The 19,846-nt window shown below is 49.7% G+C and overlaps 1 protein-coding gene across 2 annotated transcripts in view; it reads left to right on the top strand.

Annotated features, from left to right (window-relative positions):
* Window positions 1-19,846, top strand: part of GAS7 (growth arrest specific 7) — a 178,058-nt gene that overhangs the window by 49,216 nt on the left and 108,996 nt on the right. For both annotated transcript variants that reach the window (XM_077458791.1, XM_077458790.1), the window contains exon 2: window positions 14,178-14,298. In XM_077458791.1, the coding sequence (XP_077314917.1) occupies window positions 14,178-14,298 (121 nt within the window). The remainder of the gene's footprint in view (window positions 1-14,177; window positions 14,299-19,846) is intronic.

Below are 19,846 nucleotides of genomic sequence, written 5' to 3'. Positions count from 1 at the left end.
TCTCTCTCTCTCCCCCCTCTCTCCTCTCTTCTCTCCTCTCCTCTCTCTCTCTCTCCTCTTCCTCTCTCTCTCTCTCTCCCTCTCTCTCCTCCCTCTCTTTCTCATCCCTCTCTCTCCTCCCTCTCTTTCTCCTCCCTCCTCTCCTCCCTCTCTTTCTCATCCCTCCTCTCCCCTCTCTTCTCATCCCTCCTCTCCCTCTCTCTCCCTTCTCTTTCTCATCCCTCCTCTCCCTCTCTTTCTCATCCCTCTCTCCCCTCTCTTTCTCATCCCTCCTCTCCCCTCTCTTTCTCATCCCTCCTCTCCCCTCTCTTTCTCATCCCTCCTCTCCCCTCTCTTTCTCATCCCTCCCTCTCCCCTCTCTTCTCATCCCTCCTCTTCCCTCTCTTTCTCATCCCTCCTCTCCCCTCTCTTTCTTCCCTCCTCTCCCTCTCTTTCTCATCCCTCCTCTCCCTCTCTTTCTCATCCCTCCTCTCCCCTCTCTTTCTCATCCTCCTCTCCCCTCTCTTTCTCATCCCTCCTCTCCCCTCTCTTTCTCATCCCTCCTCTCCCCTCTCTTTCTCATCCCTCCTCTCCCCTCTCTTTCTCATCCCTCCTCTCCCCTCTCTTTCTCATCCCTCCTCTCCCTCTCTTTCTCATCCCTCCTCTCTCCCTCTCTTTCTCATCCCTCCTCCCCTCTCTTTCTCATCCCTCCTCTCCCCTCTCTTTCTCATCCCTCCTCTCCCCTCTCTTCTCTCTCTTTCTTTCTTACTCCTGCCCCCCTGTATATCTTTCTCCCCACCCCACTCCCATCTCCTCTCTTCTAACCTTTGCTCTGAGTGTTGCTGGCCGGCGGTTTGCAGATCTGGAGGAGGAAGTTGCCGTTTTCCGATGTCATTTTAAACGTCAATTTTTGATACCATTTGAGATTTATGGCCGATGATTTCCTTCTGCTTATTATATCAGATAAAGGAACGATGAGCGCGGCTTCCGCTTCCACATTAACTCTTCTCAGGGCTGTGAAAACTTAGTGGGGTAATGGCCATGCCGATTAGATTGTAAGCTCTGTGGGCCATTGGTGCGGTACCGTCCTTCAAATATCACTCGTTATTGGATCTGTCGGATGGAACGTTTAAAGGTAAAGCTCCAAAAAACAACCAAATCCTGAAGACGAGATACAAGCTAAAGGATTTGTATTTCTGTCCATCCAGTCCTGAGATTTTACACAGCTATGCCACACAGCACAGCCCCGTCACCTCCTTACCCCCAGCCTGTGTGTACGGTATTTACTATGGGACCATTGTGTGGCCATCACCAGGTAGGACCTCCTGTGTTCTATTTGGTGTATGGTGACCACCAAGAGGACCAGCCATGTCACTATATAGTGTTTGTGGACCACCGACATCGCTGTTCAGTGTGTACCGACCACTAAGAGGGCCGCCTATTTCACTGGTTGTTGGATCACAACCATTAAGAGGACCACCATGGTGGTTCTCTTAGTGGTGGTCATACTACTCACAGTATGACCACCACCATGACGACCACTCATGTCAGTGTGCGGTGTTTTGCGACTGCTAAGAGGACCACCCATGCCACTGACCACTAAGGGGACTGCCCATGTTAATGCTTGGTGTATGATGACCACTAAGAGGACCTTCCAGGTCAATGCTTGATGTATGATGACCACTCATGTCCACTGTTCTGTTTTACTACTACTGAGAAAACCGCCCATTGTAATGCTGCTTGATGTCTGATCACCAAGAGGACCGCCCATGTCGCTGCTAGATGCCTGATCACAACGAGGAGCGCCCATGTCGCTGCTCGATGTCTGATCGCCAAGAGGACCGCCCATGTCGCTGCTCGATGTCTGATCACCAAGAGGACCGTCCATGACGCTGCTCGATGTCTGATCGCCAAGAGGACCGCCCATGTCGCTGCTCGCTGTCTGATCGCCAAGAGGACCGCCCATGTCGCTGCTCGATGTCTGATCACCAAGAGGACTGTCCATGACGCTGCTCGATGTCTGATCGCCAAGAGGACCGCCCATGTCGCTGCTCGCTGTCTGATCGCCAAGAGGACCGCCCATGTCGCTGCTCGATGTCTGATCGCCAAGAGGACCGTCCATGTCGCTGCTCGATGTCTGATCGCCAAGAGGACCGTCCATGTCGCTGCTCAATGTCTGATCGCCAAGAGGACCGTCCATGTCGCTGCTCGATGTCTGATCGCCAAGAGGACCGCCCATGTCGCTGCTCGATGTCTGATCACCAAGAGGACCGTCCATGACGCTGCTTGATGTCTGATCGCCAAGAGGACCGCCCATGTCGCTGCTCGCTGTCTGATCGCCAAGAGGACCGCCCATGTCGCTGCTCGATGTCTGATCACCAAGAGGACTGTCCATGACGCTGCTCGATGTCTGATCGCCAAGAGGACCGCCCATGTCGCTGCTCGCTGTCTGATCGCCAAGAGGACCGCCCATGTCGCTGCTCGATGTCTGATCGCCAAGAGGACCGTCCATGTCGCTGCTCGATGTCTGATCGCCAAGAGGACCGTCCATGTCGCTGCTCGATGTCTGATCGCCAAGAGGACCGTCCATGTCGCTGCTCGATGTCTGATCGCCAAGAGGACCGTCCATGTCGCTGCTCGATGTCTGATCGCCAAGAGGACCGTCCATGTCGCTGCTCGATGTCTGATCGCCAAGAGGACCGCCCATGTCGCTGCTCGATGTCTGATCGCCAAGAGGACCGTCCATGTCGCTGCTCGATGTCTGATCGCCAAGAGGACGGTCCATGTCGCTGCTCGATGTCTGATCGCCAAGAGGACGGTCCATGTCGCTGCTCGATGTCTGATCGCCAAGAGGACCGTCCATGTCGCTGCTCGATGTCTGATCGCCAAGAGGACCGTCCATGTCGCTGCTCAATGTCTGATCGCCAAGAGGACCGCCCATGTTGTTGCTTGATGTCTGATCAACAAGAGGACCGCCCATGACGTTGCTCAATGTCTGACCACCAAGAGGACCGCTCATGTCGCCACTAGATGCCTGATCACAACAAGGACCGCCCATGTTGCAGCTCGATGTCTGATGACAACGAGGACCACCCATGTCGCTGCTCAATGTATGATCACCAAGAGAACCGCCTGTCGCTGCTCGCTGGCTAACTACCAAGAGGACCGCTCATGTCGCCACTAGATGCCTGATCACAACGAGGAGCGCTCATGTCGCTGCTCGATGTATGATCATAAGGACCACCCATGTCGCTGCTCGATGTCTGATCACAATGAGGACCAACCATGTCGCTGCTCGATGTCTGATCACCAAGAGGACCACCCATGTCACTACTCGATGTCTGATCACCAAGAGGACTGCCCGTGTTGTTGCTCGATGTCTGATCGCCAAGAGGACCGTCCATGTCTGAGTGTTGCTGGCCGGCGGTTTGCAGATCTGGAGGAGGAAGTTGCCGTTTTCCGATGTCATTTTAAACGTCAATTTTTGATACCATTTGAGATTTATGGCCGATGATTTCCTTCTGCTTATTATATCAGATAAAGGAACGATGAGCGCGGCTTCCGCTTCCACATTAACTCTTCTCAGGGCTGTGAAAACTTAGTGGGGTAATGGCCATGCCGATTAGATTGTAAGCTCTGTGGGCCATTGGTGCGGTACCGTCCTTCAAATATCACTCGTTATTGGATCTGTCGGATGGAACGTTTAAAGGTAAAGCTCCAAAAAACAACCAAATCCTGAAGACGAGATACAAGCTAAAGGATTTGTATTTCTGTCCATCCAGTCCTGAGATTTACACAGCTATGCCACACAGCACAGCCCCGTCACCTCCTTACCCCCAGCCTGTGTGTACGGTATTTACTATGGGACCATTGTGTGGCCATCACCAGGTAGGACCTCCTGTGTTACTATTTGGTGTATGGTGACCACCAAGAGGACCAGCCATGTCACTATATAGTGTTTGTGGACCACCGACATCGCTGTTCAGTGTGTACCGACCACTAAGAGGACCGTCCATGTCGCTGCTCGATGTCTGATCGCCAAGAGGACCGCCCATGTCGCTGCTCGATGTCTGATCGCCAAGAGGACCGTCCATGTCGCTGCTCGATGTCTGATCGCCAAGAGGACGGTCCATGTCGCTGCTCGATGTCTGATCGCCAAGAGGACCGTCCATGTCGCTGCTCGATGTCTGATCACCAAGAGGACCGTCCATGACGCTGCTCGATGTCTGATCGCCAAGAGGACCGCCCATGTCGCTGCTCGCTGTCTGATCGCCAAGAGGACCGCCCATGTCGCTGCTCGATGTCTGATCACCAAGAGGACTGTCCATGACGCTGCTCGATGTCTGATCGCCAAGAGGACCGCCCATGTCGCTGCTCGCTGTCTGATCGCCAAGAGGACCGCCCATGTCGCTGCTCGATGTCTGATCGCCAAGAGGACCGTCCATGTCGCTGCTCGATGTCTGATCGCCAAGAGGACCGTCCATGTCGCTGCTCGATGTCTGATCGCCAAGAGGACCGTCCATGTCGCTGCTCGATGTCTGATCGCCAAGAGGACCGTCCATGTCGCTGCTCGATGTCTGATCGCCAAGAGGACCGTCCATGTCGCTGCTCGATGTCTGATCGCCAAGAGGACCGTCCATGTCGCTGCTCGATGTCTGATCGCCAAGAGGACCGTCCATGTCGCTGCTCGATGTCTGATCGCCAAGAGGACGGTCCATGTCGCTGCTCGATGTCTGATCGCCAAGAGGACCGTCCATGTCGCTGCTCGATGTCTGATCGCCAAGAGGACGGTCCATGTCGCTGCTCGATGTCTGATCGCCAAGAGGACGGTCCATGTCGCTGCTCGATGTCTGATCGCCAAGAGGACCGTCCATGTCGCTGCTCGATGTCTGATCGCCAAGAGGACCGTCCATGTCGCTGCTCGATGTCTGATCGCCAAGAGGACCGTCCATGTCGCTGCTCAATGTCTGATCGCCAAGAGGACCGCCCATGTTGTTGCTTGATGTCTGATCAACAAGAGGACCGCCCATGACGTTGCTCAATGTCTGACCACCAAGAGGACCGCTCATGTCGCCACTAGATGCCTGATCACAACAAGGACCGCCCATGTTGCAGCTCGATGTCTGATGACAACGAGGACCACCCATGTCGCTGCTCAATGTATGATCACCAAGAGAACCGCCTGTCGCTGCTCGCTGGCTAACTACCAAGAGGACCGCTCATGTCGCCACTAGATGCCTGATCACAACGAGGAGCGCTCATGTCGCTGCTCGATGTATGATCATAAGGACCACCCATGTCGCTGCTCGATGTCTGATCACAATGAGGACCAACCATGTCGCTGCTCGATGTCTGATCACCAAGAGGACCACCCATGTCACTACTCGATGTCTGATCACCAAGAGGACTGCCCGTGTTGTTGCTCGATGTCTGATCGCCAAGAGGACCGTCCATGTCTGAGTGTTGCTGGCCGGCGGTTTGCAGATCTGGAGGAGGAAGTTGCCGTTTTCCGATGTCATTTTAAACGTCAATTTTTGATACCATTTGAGATTTATGGCCGATGATTTCCTTCTGCTTATTATATCAGATAAAGGAACGATGAGCGCGGCTTCCGCTTCCACATTAACTCTTCTCAGGGCTGTGAAAACTTAGTGGGGTAATGGCCATGCCGATTAGATTGTAAGCTCTGTGGGCCATTGGTGCGGTACCGTCCTTCAAATATCACTCGTTATTGGATCTGTCGGATGGAACGTTTAAAGGTAAAGCTCCAAAAAACAACCAAATCCTGAAGACGAGATACAAGCTAAAGGATTTGTATTTCTGTCCATCCAGTCCTGAGATTTACACAGCTATGCCACACAGCACAGCCCCGTCACCTCCTTACCCCCAGCCTGTGTGTACGGTATTTACTATGGGACCATTGTGTGGCCATCACCAGGTAGGACCTCCTGTGTTACTATTTGGTGTATGGTGACCACCAAGAGGACCAGCCATGTCACTATATAGTGTTTGTGGACCACCGACATCGCTGTTCAGTGTGTACCGACCACTAAGAGGACCGTCCATGTCGCTGCTCGATGTCTGATCGCCAAGAGGACCGCCCATGTCGCTGCTCGATGTCTGATCGCCAAGAGGACCGTCCATGTCGCTGCTCGATGTCTGATCGCCAAGAGGACGGTCCATGTCGCTGCTCGATGTCTGATCGCCAAGAGGACCGTCCATGTCGCTGCTCGATGTCTGATCACCAAGAGGACCGTCCATGACGCTGCTCGATGTCTGATCGCCAAGAGGACCGCCCATGTCGCTGCTCGCTGTCTGATCGCCAAGAGGACCGCCCATGTCGCTGCTCGATGTCTGATCACCAAGAGGACTGTCCATGACGCTGCTCGATGTCTGATCGCCAAGAGGACCGCCCATGTCGCTGCTCGCTGTCTGATCGCCAAGAGGACCGCCCATGTCGCTGCTCGATGTCTGATCGCCAAGAGGACCGTCCATGTCGCTGCTCGATGTCTGATCGCCAAGAGGACCGTCCATGTCGCTGCTCGATGTCTGATCGCCAAGAGGACCGTCCATGTCGCTGCTCGATGTCTGATCGCCAAGAGGACCGTCCATGTCGCTGCTCGATGTCTGATCGCCAAGAGGACCGTCCATGTCGCTGCTCGATGTCTGATCGCCAAGAGGACCGCCCATGTCGCTGCTCGATGTCTGATCGCCAAGAGGACCGTCCATGTCGCTGCTCGATGTCTGATCGCCAAGAGGACGGTCCATGTCGCTGCTCGATGTCTGATCGCCAAGAGGACGGTCCATGTCGCTGCTCGATGTCTGATCGCCAAGAGGACCGTCCATGTCGCTGCTCGATGTCTGATCGCCAAGAGGACCGTCCATGTCGCTGCTCAATGTCTGATCGCCAAGAGGACCGCCCATGTTGTTGCTTGATGTCTGATCAACAAGAGGACCGCCCATGACGTTGCTCAATGTCTGACCACCAAGAGGACCGCTCATGTCGCCACTAGATGCCTGATCACAACAAGGACCGCCCATGTTGCAGCTCGATGTCTGATGACAACGAGGACCACCCATGTCGCTGCTCAATGTATGATCACCAAGAGAACCGCCTGTCGCTGCTCGCTGGCTAACTACCAAGAGGACCGCTCATGTCGCCACTAGATGCCTGATCACAACGAGGAGCGCTCATGTCGCTGCTCGATGTATGATCATAAGGACCACCCATGTCGCTGCTCGATGTCTGATCACAATGAGGACCAACCATGTCGCTGCTCGATGTCTGATCACCAAGAGGACCACCCATGTCACTACTCGATGTCTGATCACCAAGAGGACTGCCCGTGTTGTTGCTCGATGTCTGATCGCCAAGAGGACCGTCCATGTCGCTGCTCAATGTCTGATCACCAAGAGAACCGCCTGTGTCACTGCTTGATGTCTGACCACCAAGAGGACCACTCATGTCGCCGCTAGATGCCTGATCACCAAGAGGACCGCCCATGTTGCTGCTCGATGTCTGATCACCAAGAGATATGGCGAGTTTTCGTCTCCGGAGGGTCACGTGTCGCTACAGATCCAGGTCACACTTGCCGCTTGCTTGCGGAGGTGAGGAGATTGGGGATATTTTTAGCTGCACATTATCGCCTTTCCAAAAACCAGCGAGCGTGGTGCTAATGAAGAGCCGACGCCTTTCCGTCTCCAGAGAGGCCGAGCGTCTCCGACAACATTCAACGCAGCAACGGCGAAAGTGATAAAAGCGGTTCAGTAATAAACACAGGTGGATGACCCGCGGCCACTGGACTCCGGGCCGGAGGACCGAGGCGGACATGGTGGGTCAGCCTCCTGCAGGACAGTCATGTGACCGCACAGCGCCACGTTTTTCAGGAACAAGGGATTGTGGGAAATGCACAACCATGACGGTTTAGTGGCAAAACGGCCATTTTTGCTAAATATTAATAACAATCGTATCATGGAATGGAAACATTGTAAAAGATTTCATATCGTTCAGATCTTTATTTTGCAACAAAGAATAAAATAAAAAAATAAAAGAATAAAAATATAGTGGCGAGAATTACCATGCTGCCACCTGCTGGCTGCCAGAATGTACTGCACACCCTTCACATCATCATCACCACCATCATCATCATTATCATTATTATTATACAGGATTTATATAGCAACGCGGCCGCAGGGAAATCGCATGGTCTTTTTGAAAACACACTGCGGGTTTAGATGCATGGGGCTGCCATTCCACTGCGGGTGATTGCGGGTACGGGAATTACTGCGATTCCCACAACCGCAGCCACACGCATAGGCGTGCACCTAGCCTTTCGAAAACGTGGCCGCAGGGAAATCGCATAGTCTTTTTGACCATGTGATTTTTTTTTTTTTTCCTGCAGTACCTGCAAGTGCGCTGCAGGCTGAGATGCTTTTGGGGTTCCGTTCCACCGAGGGTTGTTGCGGGTGCGGGAATTTCTGCGACTCCCACAACTGCAGCCACAAGCATAGGTGTGAACCTAGCCTTTCAAAAAAGGCGGCCGCAGGGAAATCGCATGGTCTTTATCGACCATGCGATATCCCTGCGGTTCCTGCACCTGCAAACTCACTGGTGCGGGAATTGCTACAACTCTTGCACCCGCAGCCACTCGCAGAGGTGTAGACTTAGCCTTTCAAAAAAAACACGGCCGCAGGGAAATCGCATGGTCTTTTTTGAAAACGCACTGCATGCCGATGTGGGAATCGCTACAATCCCTGCACCCGCAGCCACATGCATAGGTGTGCACTTAGCCTTTTCAAAAAAGTACGGTGCGGGGAAATTGCATGGTCTTTTTGACCATGCGATATCCCTGCGGTTCCCGCACCTGCAAACTCGCTGAGGCGTGCGGGGCTGCCATTTCACCGCAGGTGGTTGCGGGTACGGGAATTGCTGCCACTCCCACAACCACAGCCACAGCCACACACACACAGGTGTGAACCTAGTCTTTCAAAAATGCGGGCGCAAGGAAATTGCATGGGCCTTTTGACAATTTCCCTGTGGTTCCCGCTCCCACGTTGTGTTGTACAAATCTGAAAAATGCAAAAAGCACTAAAAATGCAAAGGTGTGAATCCAGCCTTGGTGTGAGAGGACTGATCCATATGCAGTAAAGTGCGGTCAAGTTGGGAGGGCGAGTCCTGTGTATGTAATGAGGGTATGGTCGCCTCCATGTACATACAGTATCTCCCAATAGTAAGTACACCCCTCACATTTTTGTAAATATTTTCTTCTATCTTTTCATGTGACAACACTGAAGAAATGACACTTTGCTACAATGTAAAGTAGTGTAGTGTACAGCTTGTATAACAGTGTAAATTTTGTGAAGCTCTGGTGCCCTCCATGCCCAAGAGGGTTAAGGCAGTGCTGGAAAATAATGGTGGCCACACAAAATATTGACACTTTGGGCCAAATTTGGACATTTTCACTTAGGGGTGTACTCACTTTTGAAGCCAGCAGTTTAGACATTAATGGCTGTGTGTTGAGTTATTTTGAGGGAACAGAAAATGTACACTGATATACAAGCTGTACACTCACTACTTTACATTGTAGACAAGTGTCATTTCTTCAGTGTTGTCACATGAAAAGATAAGATAAAATATTTACAAAAATGTGAGGGGTGTATTTACTTTTGTGAGATACAGTATATAATCGCACCAATGGGAGTCTGCGGGTTGGGCTGATCACATGACCGGTGAATGGAAGCGGTGTGTAGGTGTCGCAGGAATTGCTGATATTTCAGGAATGTTCTCATCACACACAATCCCCCATTGTATTCCGCTCTCAAAGGAGCCATTGTCCGGAGTCCCCCCACAGCCCCTCATTAACCCCTCGCTGCCCGCCGCCTTTCTATTGTCCCTCTCTTCCCCAATTAGAGCAACCGGCATTTATTAACCCTTCGGTGGGAGCGACCAAAACTTTTTGTCTTTGCTGGGAAGAAGTAGTCCTTGTAACTCCCTTCTTGGCTGTGGCCCCCCGGGGGGCTGAGAGGGGCCCCCTTGTCCTGTCCTTCAGCCCAGCTCTGTTATTACATTTTTTTTTTTAGAAGCCCCCTCAGGTTTTTTTCGCCATCTCTGCCCCCATTTGGGCAGATTCACCCTCACTTCTTGCCAGGACAGGAAGTCGTGGAAAATCTCCCCCACTGGGGACCCCCAGACTCAAAAAAAAAAAAAAAAAAAAAAAAAAACATGATAAGGCCGTCCAAATCTACGAGAAAAAACATTTGGCTGAGCTGTGATTGGACCTACAATCCACTAGTAGGAAATCTGTATGGGGGGAGGGGTGTGGATGACACAAATCTTTTAGACTATGGTAAAATGTTATTCATTCATAAAAAAATAAAAATAAACATAATTTAAAAATTATTGAAAAACAAAACAAGGATCATTAGATGGTGTAAATAGTAAACATTTAATTCATATGACAATCCGCTCCATCTGGTGACCATAATGTGGTATTTTCCCGATTTGCTCTATTCTGTATGAATGAATCACATCCGACCTGAAGAGAAAATAGATAACATTCGATTTTTGACCTCATTTTGCACAATTTTTTTTTTTTTTTATATAAATCTTAAGTAAAAATGTACATGGTCCAGCCAGAGCCGCCGGTAGGGAGATACAATCAGTCCTCCAGTACTGGGGTGGGCCAATGGGGCCCGTTGCCAGTGGGCAGCTCAGAGAGACCCCTGTCCTCCCATTCTTTGGTTGCCCCCTCATCCCTCATCCTAACTGCAGGAGGGGGGGAGTCTTTCCCCACAAAGTCTGGATACAGGAACAGTGCAGATATGACTGGTGGGGTTGTGGGGGGGGGGGGGGCAGAGGGTGCAGATTATAGTGTAATGGGAGTACAGAAAGAGTAGTAGGTGAGGCCAGGCAGGGGTGCAGAGTGAGGTGTAAAGGGAAGTGCAGGTTGTAGGGAAATGAGGGGTACAGGGGGTGCACAATGAGGTGTAATGGAAGATGCAGGGGGGGTGCAGAATGCAGTTGTAGGGGATACAATGGAAGCAGAATGAAGGAGATGCAGAGTTGCAGAAAGTGGGGTGATGGGATATTCAGGGAATGCAGAATATGGGGTGCTGGAGGATGCAGGGGTGCAGCATCTGGTGTAATGAGGGTACAGAGAGAGTAGTGGGGCTTGTTGGTGCAAAGTAAGTTGTAGTTGTGAGTATCGGTGTGTGTGTGTGGGGGGGGGGGGGTGCAGGGAGTTCATGATTGAGGGGAACTGGGGTACAGGGTACAGGGAGGCAGATTACAGGTGACATGAGGGGGTGGAGGGGTGCAGAGTTTTGAAGTGTTTGGGATGCAGTGTGTTGGGGTAGTGAGGGATGCAGGGGGTGCAGACTGGGGTAGTGAGGGATGCAGGGGGTGCAGAATATGGGGTAGTGAGGGATGCAGGGGGTGCAGAATATGGGGTAGTGAGGGATGCAGGGGGGGCAGAATGTGGGGTAGTGAGGGATGCAGGAGGTGCAGAATGTGGGCCTGTGAGGGATGCAGGGGGGCAGAATGTGGGGTAGTGAGGGATGCAGCGGGGGGGGGGGGGCAGAATGTGAGGGATGCAGGGGGTGCAGAATGTGGGGTAGTGAGGGATGCAGGGGGGCAGAATGTGGGGTAGTGAGGGATGCAGTGGGGGGGCAGAATGTGAGGGATGCAGGGGGTGCAGAATGTGGGGTAGTGAGGGATGCAGGAGGTGCAGAATGTGGGGTAGTGAGGGATGCAGTGGGGGGGCAGAATGTGAGGGATGCAGGGGGTGCAGAATGTGGGGTAGTGAGGGATGCAGGAGGTGCAGAATGTGGGGTAGTGAGGGATGCGGGGGGGGGGGGGGAGCAGAATGTGAGGGATGCAGGAGCTGCAGAATGTGGGGTAGTGAGGGATGCAGGAGCTGCAGAATGTGGGGTAGTAAGGGATGCAGGGGGTGCAGAATGTGGGGTAGTGAGGGAGCCTGGGGGTGCAGAATGTGAGGTAGTGAGGAATGCAGGAGGTGCAGAATGTGGGGTAGTGAGAGAGGCTGGGGGTGCAGAATGTGGGGTAGTGAGGGAGGCTGGGGGTGCAGAATGTGGGATAGTGAGGGAGGCTGGGGGTGCAGAATGTGGGGTAGTGAGGGATGCAGGGGGCGCAGAATGTGTGGTAGTGAGGGATGCAGGGGGCGCAGAATGTAGTGTAGTGAGGGAGGCTGGGGGTGCAGAATGTAGTGTAGTGAGGGATGCAGGGGGTGCAGAATGTGGGGCAGTGAGGGAGGCAGGGGGTGCAGAACGTGGGGTAGTGAGGGAGGCTGGGGACGCAGAAAGTGGGGTAGTGAGGGAGACTGGGGACGCAGAACTTGGGGTAGTGAGGGAGGCTGGGGACGCAGAAAGTGGGTTAGTGAGGGAGACTGGGGGTGCAGAATGTGGGGTAGTGAGGGAGGCTGGGGACGCAGAATGTGGGGTAGTGAGGGAGGCTGGGGACGCAGAACGTGGGGTAGTGAGGGAGGCTGGGGGGCAGAATGTGGGGTAGTGAGGGAGGCTGGGGGTGCAGAACGTGGGGTAGTGAGGGAGGCTGGGGGTGTAGAACGTGGGGTAGTGAGGGATTTAGGGGACGCAGAACGTGGGGTAGTGAGGGAGGCTGGGGACGCAGAACGTGGGGTAGTGAGGGAGGCTGGGGGTGCAGAACGTGGGGTAGTGAGGGAGGCTGGGGGTGTAGAACGTGGGGTAGTGAGGGAGGCTGGGGGTGCAGAACGTGTGGTAGTGAGGGATTTAGGGGACGCAGAACGTGGGGTAGTGAGGGAGGCTGGGGACGCAGAACGTGGGGTAGTGAGGGAGGCTGGGGGTGCAGAACGTGGGGTAGTGAGGGAGGCTGGGGGTGCAGAATGTGGGGTACAGGAGGTCCCCCTTTCCTAGTTTGTTGCAGGCAGCCTGTAGTGGGTGGAGCCTGCTGGGCCCCTCCCACAGCTCTGCTCTCTGCACAGCCCAGTGATGATGTCATCTCTACGTTTACAAGGTAATATCTGGGTTTGTAAAGACATTTGTTGCTCACAAAGTGAATTTGTAGCTAATGAGGAATATAATGTAAATGACATTTTTTTGCCCGGAGCTCATGGCCGTCTTGGGGGAGATATCGATCTCTGTTCCTCATCGGCGGGTTCCCCTCGTGAATTCCTCGTTGCTTGGAAACAAAACAGATGACTGCGGCGCGGTGTGCAGATACCAGCGAAAGCCGCAGTGCCCGCGATCTGCTGATAAATCTTCTCTCTGCTCATCGAATAAAGTAAATAAAAAGTCAATAAAATAATCTTCGATGGAGACGGCGCCGCCCGTGCGTCTGATGTGTCGTGGAGACGGCGGGCCGCGGTGTAGCGGGGGGGGGGGATCTATAAAATGGCGATTACTCTGGGGATGATGTCAGAGAGGAGAATCGGGAATTCCAACATTTTGGTAAATGTGTTGTGGCCGATGGGGAAGGAGAAATGTGTCTTGAAAGGTTTTAGTGTTTTTTAAGGCGTTGCGCTGCGGGAACGTGCTGCATGTGCCGCCGTTCGTTCTTAATGGCACCCCAGTGCACGTGCGTTTTTTTTTTTTTTTTTTTTTCAGTGCACCACAATGCACCGAAATGCACTGCCATGCGTTGTGGCGCTCCTGCCTTTCCAAAAAAAAGTGCTTGCTCCTTTTTTGGTACATTGCCATTCGCTGATAACGCACAGGTGTGAATGGGACAAAAAAAAATAGCTTTGTTTATAAACAAAGTCATGTGGTTTCTATGTCATACTTCACCGGCCATGATGTCACAGTGCGGCGGGGGTGTCACAGCACCGCCCTCTGCCAGTTTTAGTTTTTTATGCTGCATCAGAGGTCAGTAGAATGAATGTACAAGGTAAAAATGATGTCCACATAGTCACTGCCCCCCTTTGCTGTGATTGGTCGGGCATTCAGACCTCAGCAAGGTGAAGGATCTGATTGGCTGCAGATGACCCGACTGGTTGGGGAGGGAGGAGCTGGTTGCAGCATGTGTGCCTCACCTTCCCTAACCAGAGTCACCAACCAGAGTGCTTGGCGGCTCATGTTTCTACTCGCAGTGCCTGAGGGTGGCGGGGTCGTGGTGCTCCTCTGAAGCCTGAGGATGACTTTGTGTAACCGATTTTGTAGAATTATCTCTTTACACCTCAAAGTCTTACACTTCTCTGTCATTGCAGAAACCCGGTAAGATGAACCCGCAGAAGATAGAAGATTCGTCACAGGTCCCCCTTCCCCCGGGCTGGCAGTGCTACATGTCCCCTCAGGGACGCCGCTACTACGTCAACACCGTCACCAATGGTGAGTACCGATGCTGTACCATATTTCCTCATCCAGTGTATATTCAGCAGGTCCCATTCTGAGTTTGCTGTTCCATATTTCCATGGTCCCTGTAGTGGCTGTCTTTTATTACAGGTAGACGCCTGCAGTTCGTTTCGTTCCGAATTGAAATTCAAACACTTTTTTTACTATTTTGGATGTATTCGCATTTCCGAATTACAATTGTAACAAATTTAAACTAATCCGAAATAAACAATTTCATATGAAATTCAAATAGTTTTAAATTTGACTTCGCATCATTTTGGAATTCGAATCGTATTTGAATCGAATTCAAATTTCCGAAGAGACTAAAACGGAATAGAAAAAAATAGACGCGCGGTTCGTTTATTTCCCCGAATTGAAATTCAAGCATGTTTTTCACTATTTGAAAATTTTGGATGTATCCACATTTCTGAATGACAATAGTAACTAATTTAAACGAATCGGAAATAATAGAATATAATATAAGAGCGTAAAACAGAACAGAATAGAAAATAAAAAAATAGAATAGAACAGAACAACAGAGATTTGAAAATAAAGGAATAGAAAAGAATAGAAAATATAAGAATGTAATAGAGTAAAACGGAGCAGAATAGAAAATAAAAGAATATGAAAAAAAAAATAGAAATTTAAGGTATAGAATATAAAATAAAAGACTAGAGAAGAACAGAACATAATAGATTTGAAAATGAAGGAACAGAATAGAAAATAGAATAGAAAATAGAAGAATATAATAGAATAAAACAGAATATAAAATAAAAGTATAGGGAAAAAAATATATATAAAATAAAGGGATAGGATAGAACAGTACAAAATAGATTTGAAAATAAAGGAATAGAATAAAAAAGAATAGAAAATAGAAGAATATAATAGCGTAGAACAGAATAGGAAAAAAAATAGAAAATAAAGGGATAGAATTGAAAATAAAAGAATAAAATAGAACAGAACAAAATAAATTTGAAAATAAAGGAACAGAATAGAAATAATAGAATAGAAATTAGAAGAATATAATAGAGTAAAACGGAACAGAATAGAAAATAAAAGAATAGGAAAAAAGGAATAGAAAATGAAAGATTAGAGTAGAACAGAACAAAATAAAATAGAAAGTAAAGGAATAGAAAAGAATAGAAAATAAAAGAATAGAATATAATAGAGCAACACAGAATAGAATAGAAAATATAAGAATTGGAAAGAAAAAATTAATAGAAAATAAAGGGATAGAATAGAAAATAAAAACAAATAGCATAGAACAGAACAAAATGGTATAAACAATAGAGTAAAAGAGGACTAAATACAATAGAAAATAAAAAGAATAGAATAAATTAGAATAGAAAAGAATACAATAGAATAAAAAATAGAATAGAATAACATAGAATATAATTATCTTCTGAAATTCGAATTTCAAATAGAATAAATTTGAATTAGAATACAATGGAAAAGAATATAATAATAATAATAATAATAAAAAAACACGATAGAATAATAGAATATAATAAAATAGAATATAACCTTCTTCTGAAATTCAAATACATTTTGAATAGAATGCGATTTTAAATGGAATTCAAATCGATAAAAAAAAAAAATCAAATTCGGTTGAATTGAGTTCAATTCAACCAAATTCAGAAAATTTGAATCGATTTGAATAAATGAAATGAGTTCCGAAAATGAATTAAACAAATTTATGTAAATAACGAATGGAAACGAAGCACATTTTTCCGTTCTGCACATGTCTAATTATAGGAAGTGTGATTAGCATCCTTGCTGAAGGACTGCTGAGATCAGGATTACTGAAGAGGAGAGGGAATTGCTTTCAGGCGGGTGGGAGATCTATGAAGAGAGGGAAGAACAGTGAAGTGCAGTCACTGCAGGACACGATATAGAAAGCGGAGTCTGTGTATGTAATGAGCCAATGTGGTGGCCCCATGTACAGAGAGCACAGAATACGGTTACTATAAACAGGTTTTTACGGTTACACCATCCAGAATCACAAGACATACATCTTAAAAAAATAAATAAAGGAAGTTCCCAGCGCTGACCTGGGCCGTGGCGGGGTGACGCTGAATCCGGGAATGTCTGTCTGTAGATTGTTCAGCTTATTTTGGGAGTTAAAATATTTTAGATTGTTTTGTGTGATGTCATCAAATGACTGTTATTCCTAAGAGATCTGTATCCTGATTGGTTGGTTTTCAGATGATGTCATTCTCATTCTTCTAATTCTTTGTAAGCGATAAAATTGTTCTGGAGTTGTATATAGTTCAGTCTGATGGCAGATGGGTAGACAATTCCTCGCTGTGTGTGTGTGTGTGTGTGTGTGTGTGTGTGTGTATAAATACACACATTGTATAAATAGGTGAAATGTGAGAAGAATCCGAATTTTGAATGAGGGGGAATTCGGGAAATGAAGATCTTCCGTTATCAGGAGGTGATATGAGACGGCCGGACTGCTGATTTCACTTTCTGTGATTAGATCACTAGAAGATACAAAAAAAAAAGGGCAGAGCTGGTGACCCCGTGATTGAGATGTGTCCCCAACAGCCTGGTGACTCCATGAATAAGGTGTGACACAACCTGCTTGATGACCCCAAGATTGAGCAAAATGACCCAACACACCTGGTGATTTGACTTGGCTGGCCTGGTGATTCCATAATTGTGATGTAGTTCACCGCCTGGTGACCCCATGATTGGTTCATGACATAACCTGCTTGATGATCTCATGACTGACTTATAATGACCCCATGACTGTACTGTAAGCCAAAGCACCTAGTGACCCACAGCCTGCTTGGTGACCCCAAGATTGTGGTGTAGTTCACCACCTGGTGACCCCATAATTAGTTAATGACCTAACATGCTTCGTAAACCCACAACTGACATATGATGACCCCATGATGTAACCCAACCCACCTGGTTATCCCATGATTGTGCTATGCTCTTACCGGCTTGATGACCTTGTGATATCACCCAACTTGCTTTGTGGCACCATGACTGGGTTTTGACCCAACTGATTTGATGACCCTGTCGCTGGGATGTGACCCCCCAACACCCTAGTGTTCCTACTCTCTTCTCTCTGCAGCAAGCAACTAAGTCTCCGCATCAGCAGGCAGCCACCTTCGCACATAGCGTCAGAGGTGCAGCCCGACTCCCGAATGAATGGAAGCGAGTAAACATTCATTGATGGGCGCTGGTAGGCTGCATTGATGGGCGCTGGTAGGCTGCATTGATGGGCGCTGGTAGGCTGCATTGATGGGCGCTGGTAGGCTGCATTGATGGGCGCTGGTATGGCTGCATTGATGGGCGCTGGTATGGCTTCATTGATGGGCGCTGGTATGGCTTCATTTATGGGCGCTGGTATGGCTTCATTGATGGGCGCTGGTATGGCTGCATTGATGGGCGCTGGTATGGCTGCATTGATGGGCGCTGGTATGGCTGCATTGATGGGCGCTGGTAGGCTGCGTTGATGGGCGCTGGTAGGCTGCGTTGATGGGCGCTGGTAGGCTGCGTTGATGGGCGCTGGTAGGCTGCGTTGATGGGCGCTGGTATGGCTGCGTTGATGGGCGCTGGTATGGCTGCGTTGATGGGCGCTGGTATGGCTGCGTTGATGGGCGCTGGTATGGCTGCGTTGATGGGCGCTGGTATGGCTGCGTTGATGGGCGCTGGTATGGCTGCGTTGATGGGCGCTGGTATGGCTGCGTTGATGGGCGCTGGTATGGCTGCGTTGATGGGCGCTGGTATGGCTGCGTTGATGGGCGCTGGTGAGGCTGCATTGTTGGGCGCTTCATTAAAAAGGTGGGATATACATGGGCAGGGGAAAAGGGGTGGAGTCAGGGTTGGAGCCAGGGTGGCCGGCAAAATGAGGTTTCGCCTAGGGTGTCAAAAATCCTTGCACCAGCCCTGACTGTGACCCAAACTACCTAGGGACACCAATTCTGGATTGGTCCAAGTAGTAGCCTGGTGATCTTATGATTGGGGCATGCTCCACCGGCCTGATGACCTCAAAACTGGGGTATGACACAACTTTCTTGATAACCCCATGATTGTGTAATGTACCTGGTGATCTCAGGACTGCTATGACCCAACCTACCTGGTGAAACCATGATTAGGGTTTGATTGAACTGGCCTGATGACACAAACTGCTTGGTGACCTCATGACTGAGCTATGATCTCACCAGCCTGGTGACCTTGTGGTTGTGCTATGACCCAACCTACCTCGGGACACCATGATAAGCGTTTGATCCAACTGGCCTAACGACTTTATGATTTAGATGTGAAACAAACTGCTCGATGACCTCGTGATTTGAGGTATGACCTCACCAACCTGGTGACCTTGTGATTTGTAGGTAGGTTGGGGTCAACGCACAGACACCATGTTTAGGGTTTGATCCAACTGGCCTGTTGAACCTGTAATTGGGGTTTCACTTCACTTGCCTGAGATGGACCATCTTCACCGACTTGTAGAAGCTTCTTTCTCATTAGAACCTCCCGGAGTACCTGCTGGTGCCAGTTATATGACAGGCCGCGCACAGATGTTTCCACTCTGCCTTTAGCCGCCTGTCTTATTGTAGAACAAACTCCTCATCCATAACCCGCTGGGAGCTCAGAATCGGAGGAACGCGCCAGCCATCTGACACATTGGCAACGAAATGTCGGTCCAACTCCCGTAGGAAGAAACGGCTGATGATGCGCTGAGAGACAACGCTGGACAGCCAGCGATAAACGGATTCCAGAGGAGGTGATTGTGGATCATTGGTGTCACCGCTCCGGGAATGCGCCGGGTCTCGGAGGAGATCTTCTAAAATGATTATTTGTAAAAGATCCAATTTCGGTGTTTTTTTTTTCCTTTTACTAACAATTTCACGTGATTACAGATGTGCGTTTTCTCCGTTCATTGCTTGTATTACCGCCGAGCAGATAAGAACCTGCCCGCGTCCATCTTACCCATCCCCCCCCCATTTATTGTGCGTCCACCCTAAACTGAATGTGATCCCTACATTTATTCCCAACTGGGGTTGTTAAAGTGGCCCTGTCGCACTGCATGCTTTATTGCCCCCTGGGGGCAAAATCCAGTTCACCTACACCGGAAATTTCTCATTGCTTAGTAATCTGAAGTTTTGCCGCCGTACTCCCGCACAGATTTCCATTTTAAAGAGGCCCCGTCACCAGAACATTCATTCCAACAACACTCTTCCCATAAGATCATACGTGCATTTACCATACACTATATTACCAAAAGTATTGGGACGCCTGCCTTTACACGCACATCAACTTTAATGGCATCCCAGTCTTGGTCCGTAGGGTTCAATGTTGAGTTGGCTCCGCCCTTTGCAACTATAACAGCTTCAACTCTTCTGGGAAGGCCGTCCACAAGGTTTAGGAGTGTGTCTATTTGGGAAGTGCAATTTGTGAAGTCAGGCACTGATGTTGGATGAGAAGGCCTGAGAAGTCTCCACTCTAATTCACCCCAAAGGCGCTCTATCGGGTTGAGGTGCAGGCCAGTCAAGTTCCTCCATCCCAAACTTCTGGAAGAATGGTCAAA

Source organism: Lithobates pipiens, unplaced genomic scaffold (assembly GCF_037356315.1).
Source record: "Lithobates pipiens isolate NorthernLeopardFrog02 unplaced genomic scaffold, aLitPip1_a1.2 Scaffold_28, whole genome shotgun sequence".
In the NCBI taxonomy this organism is placed as follows: Eukaryota; Metazoa; Chordata; class Amphibia; order Anura; family Ranidae; genus Lithobates; species Lithobates pipiens.
This window is presented reverse-complemented; position numbering and strand designations above follow the sequence as displayed.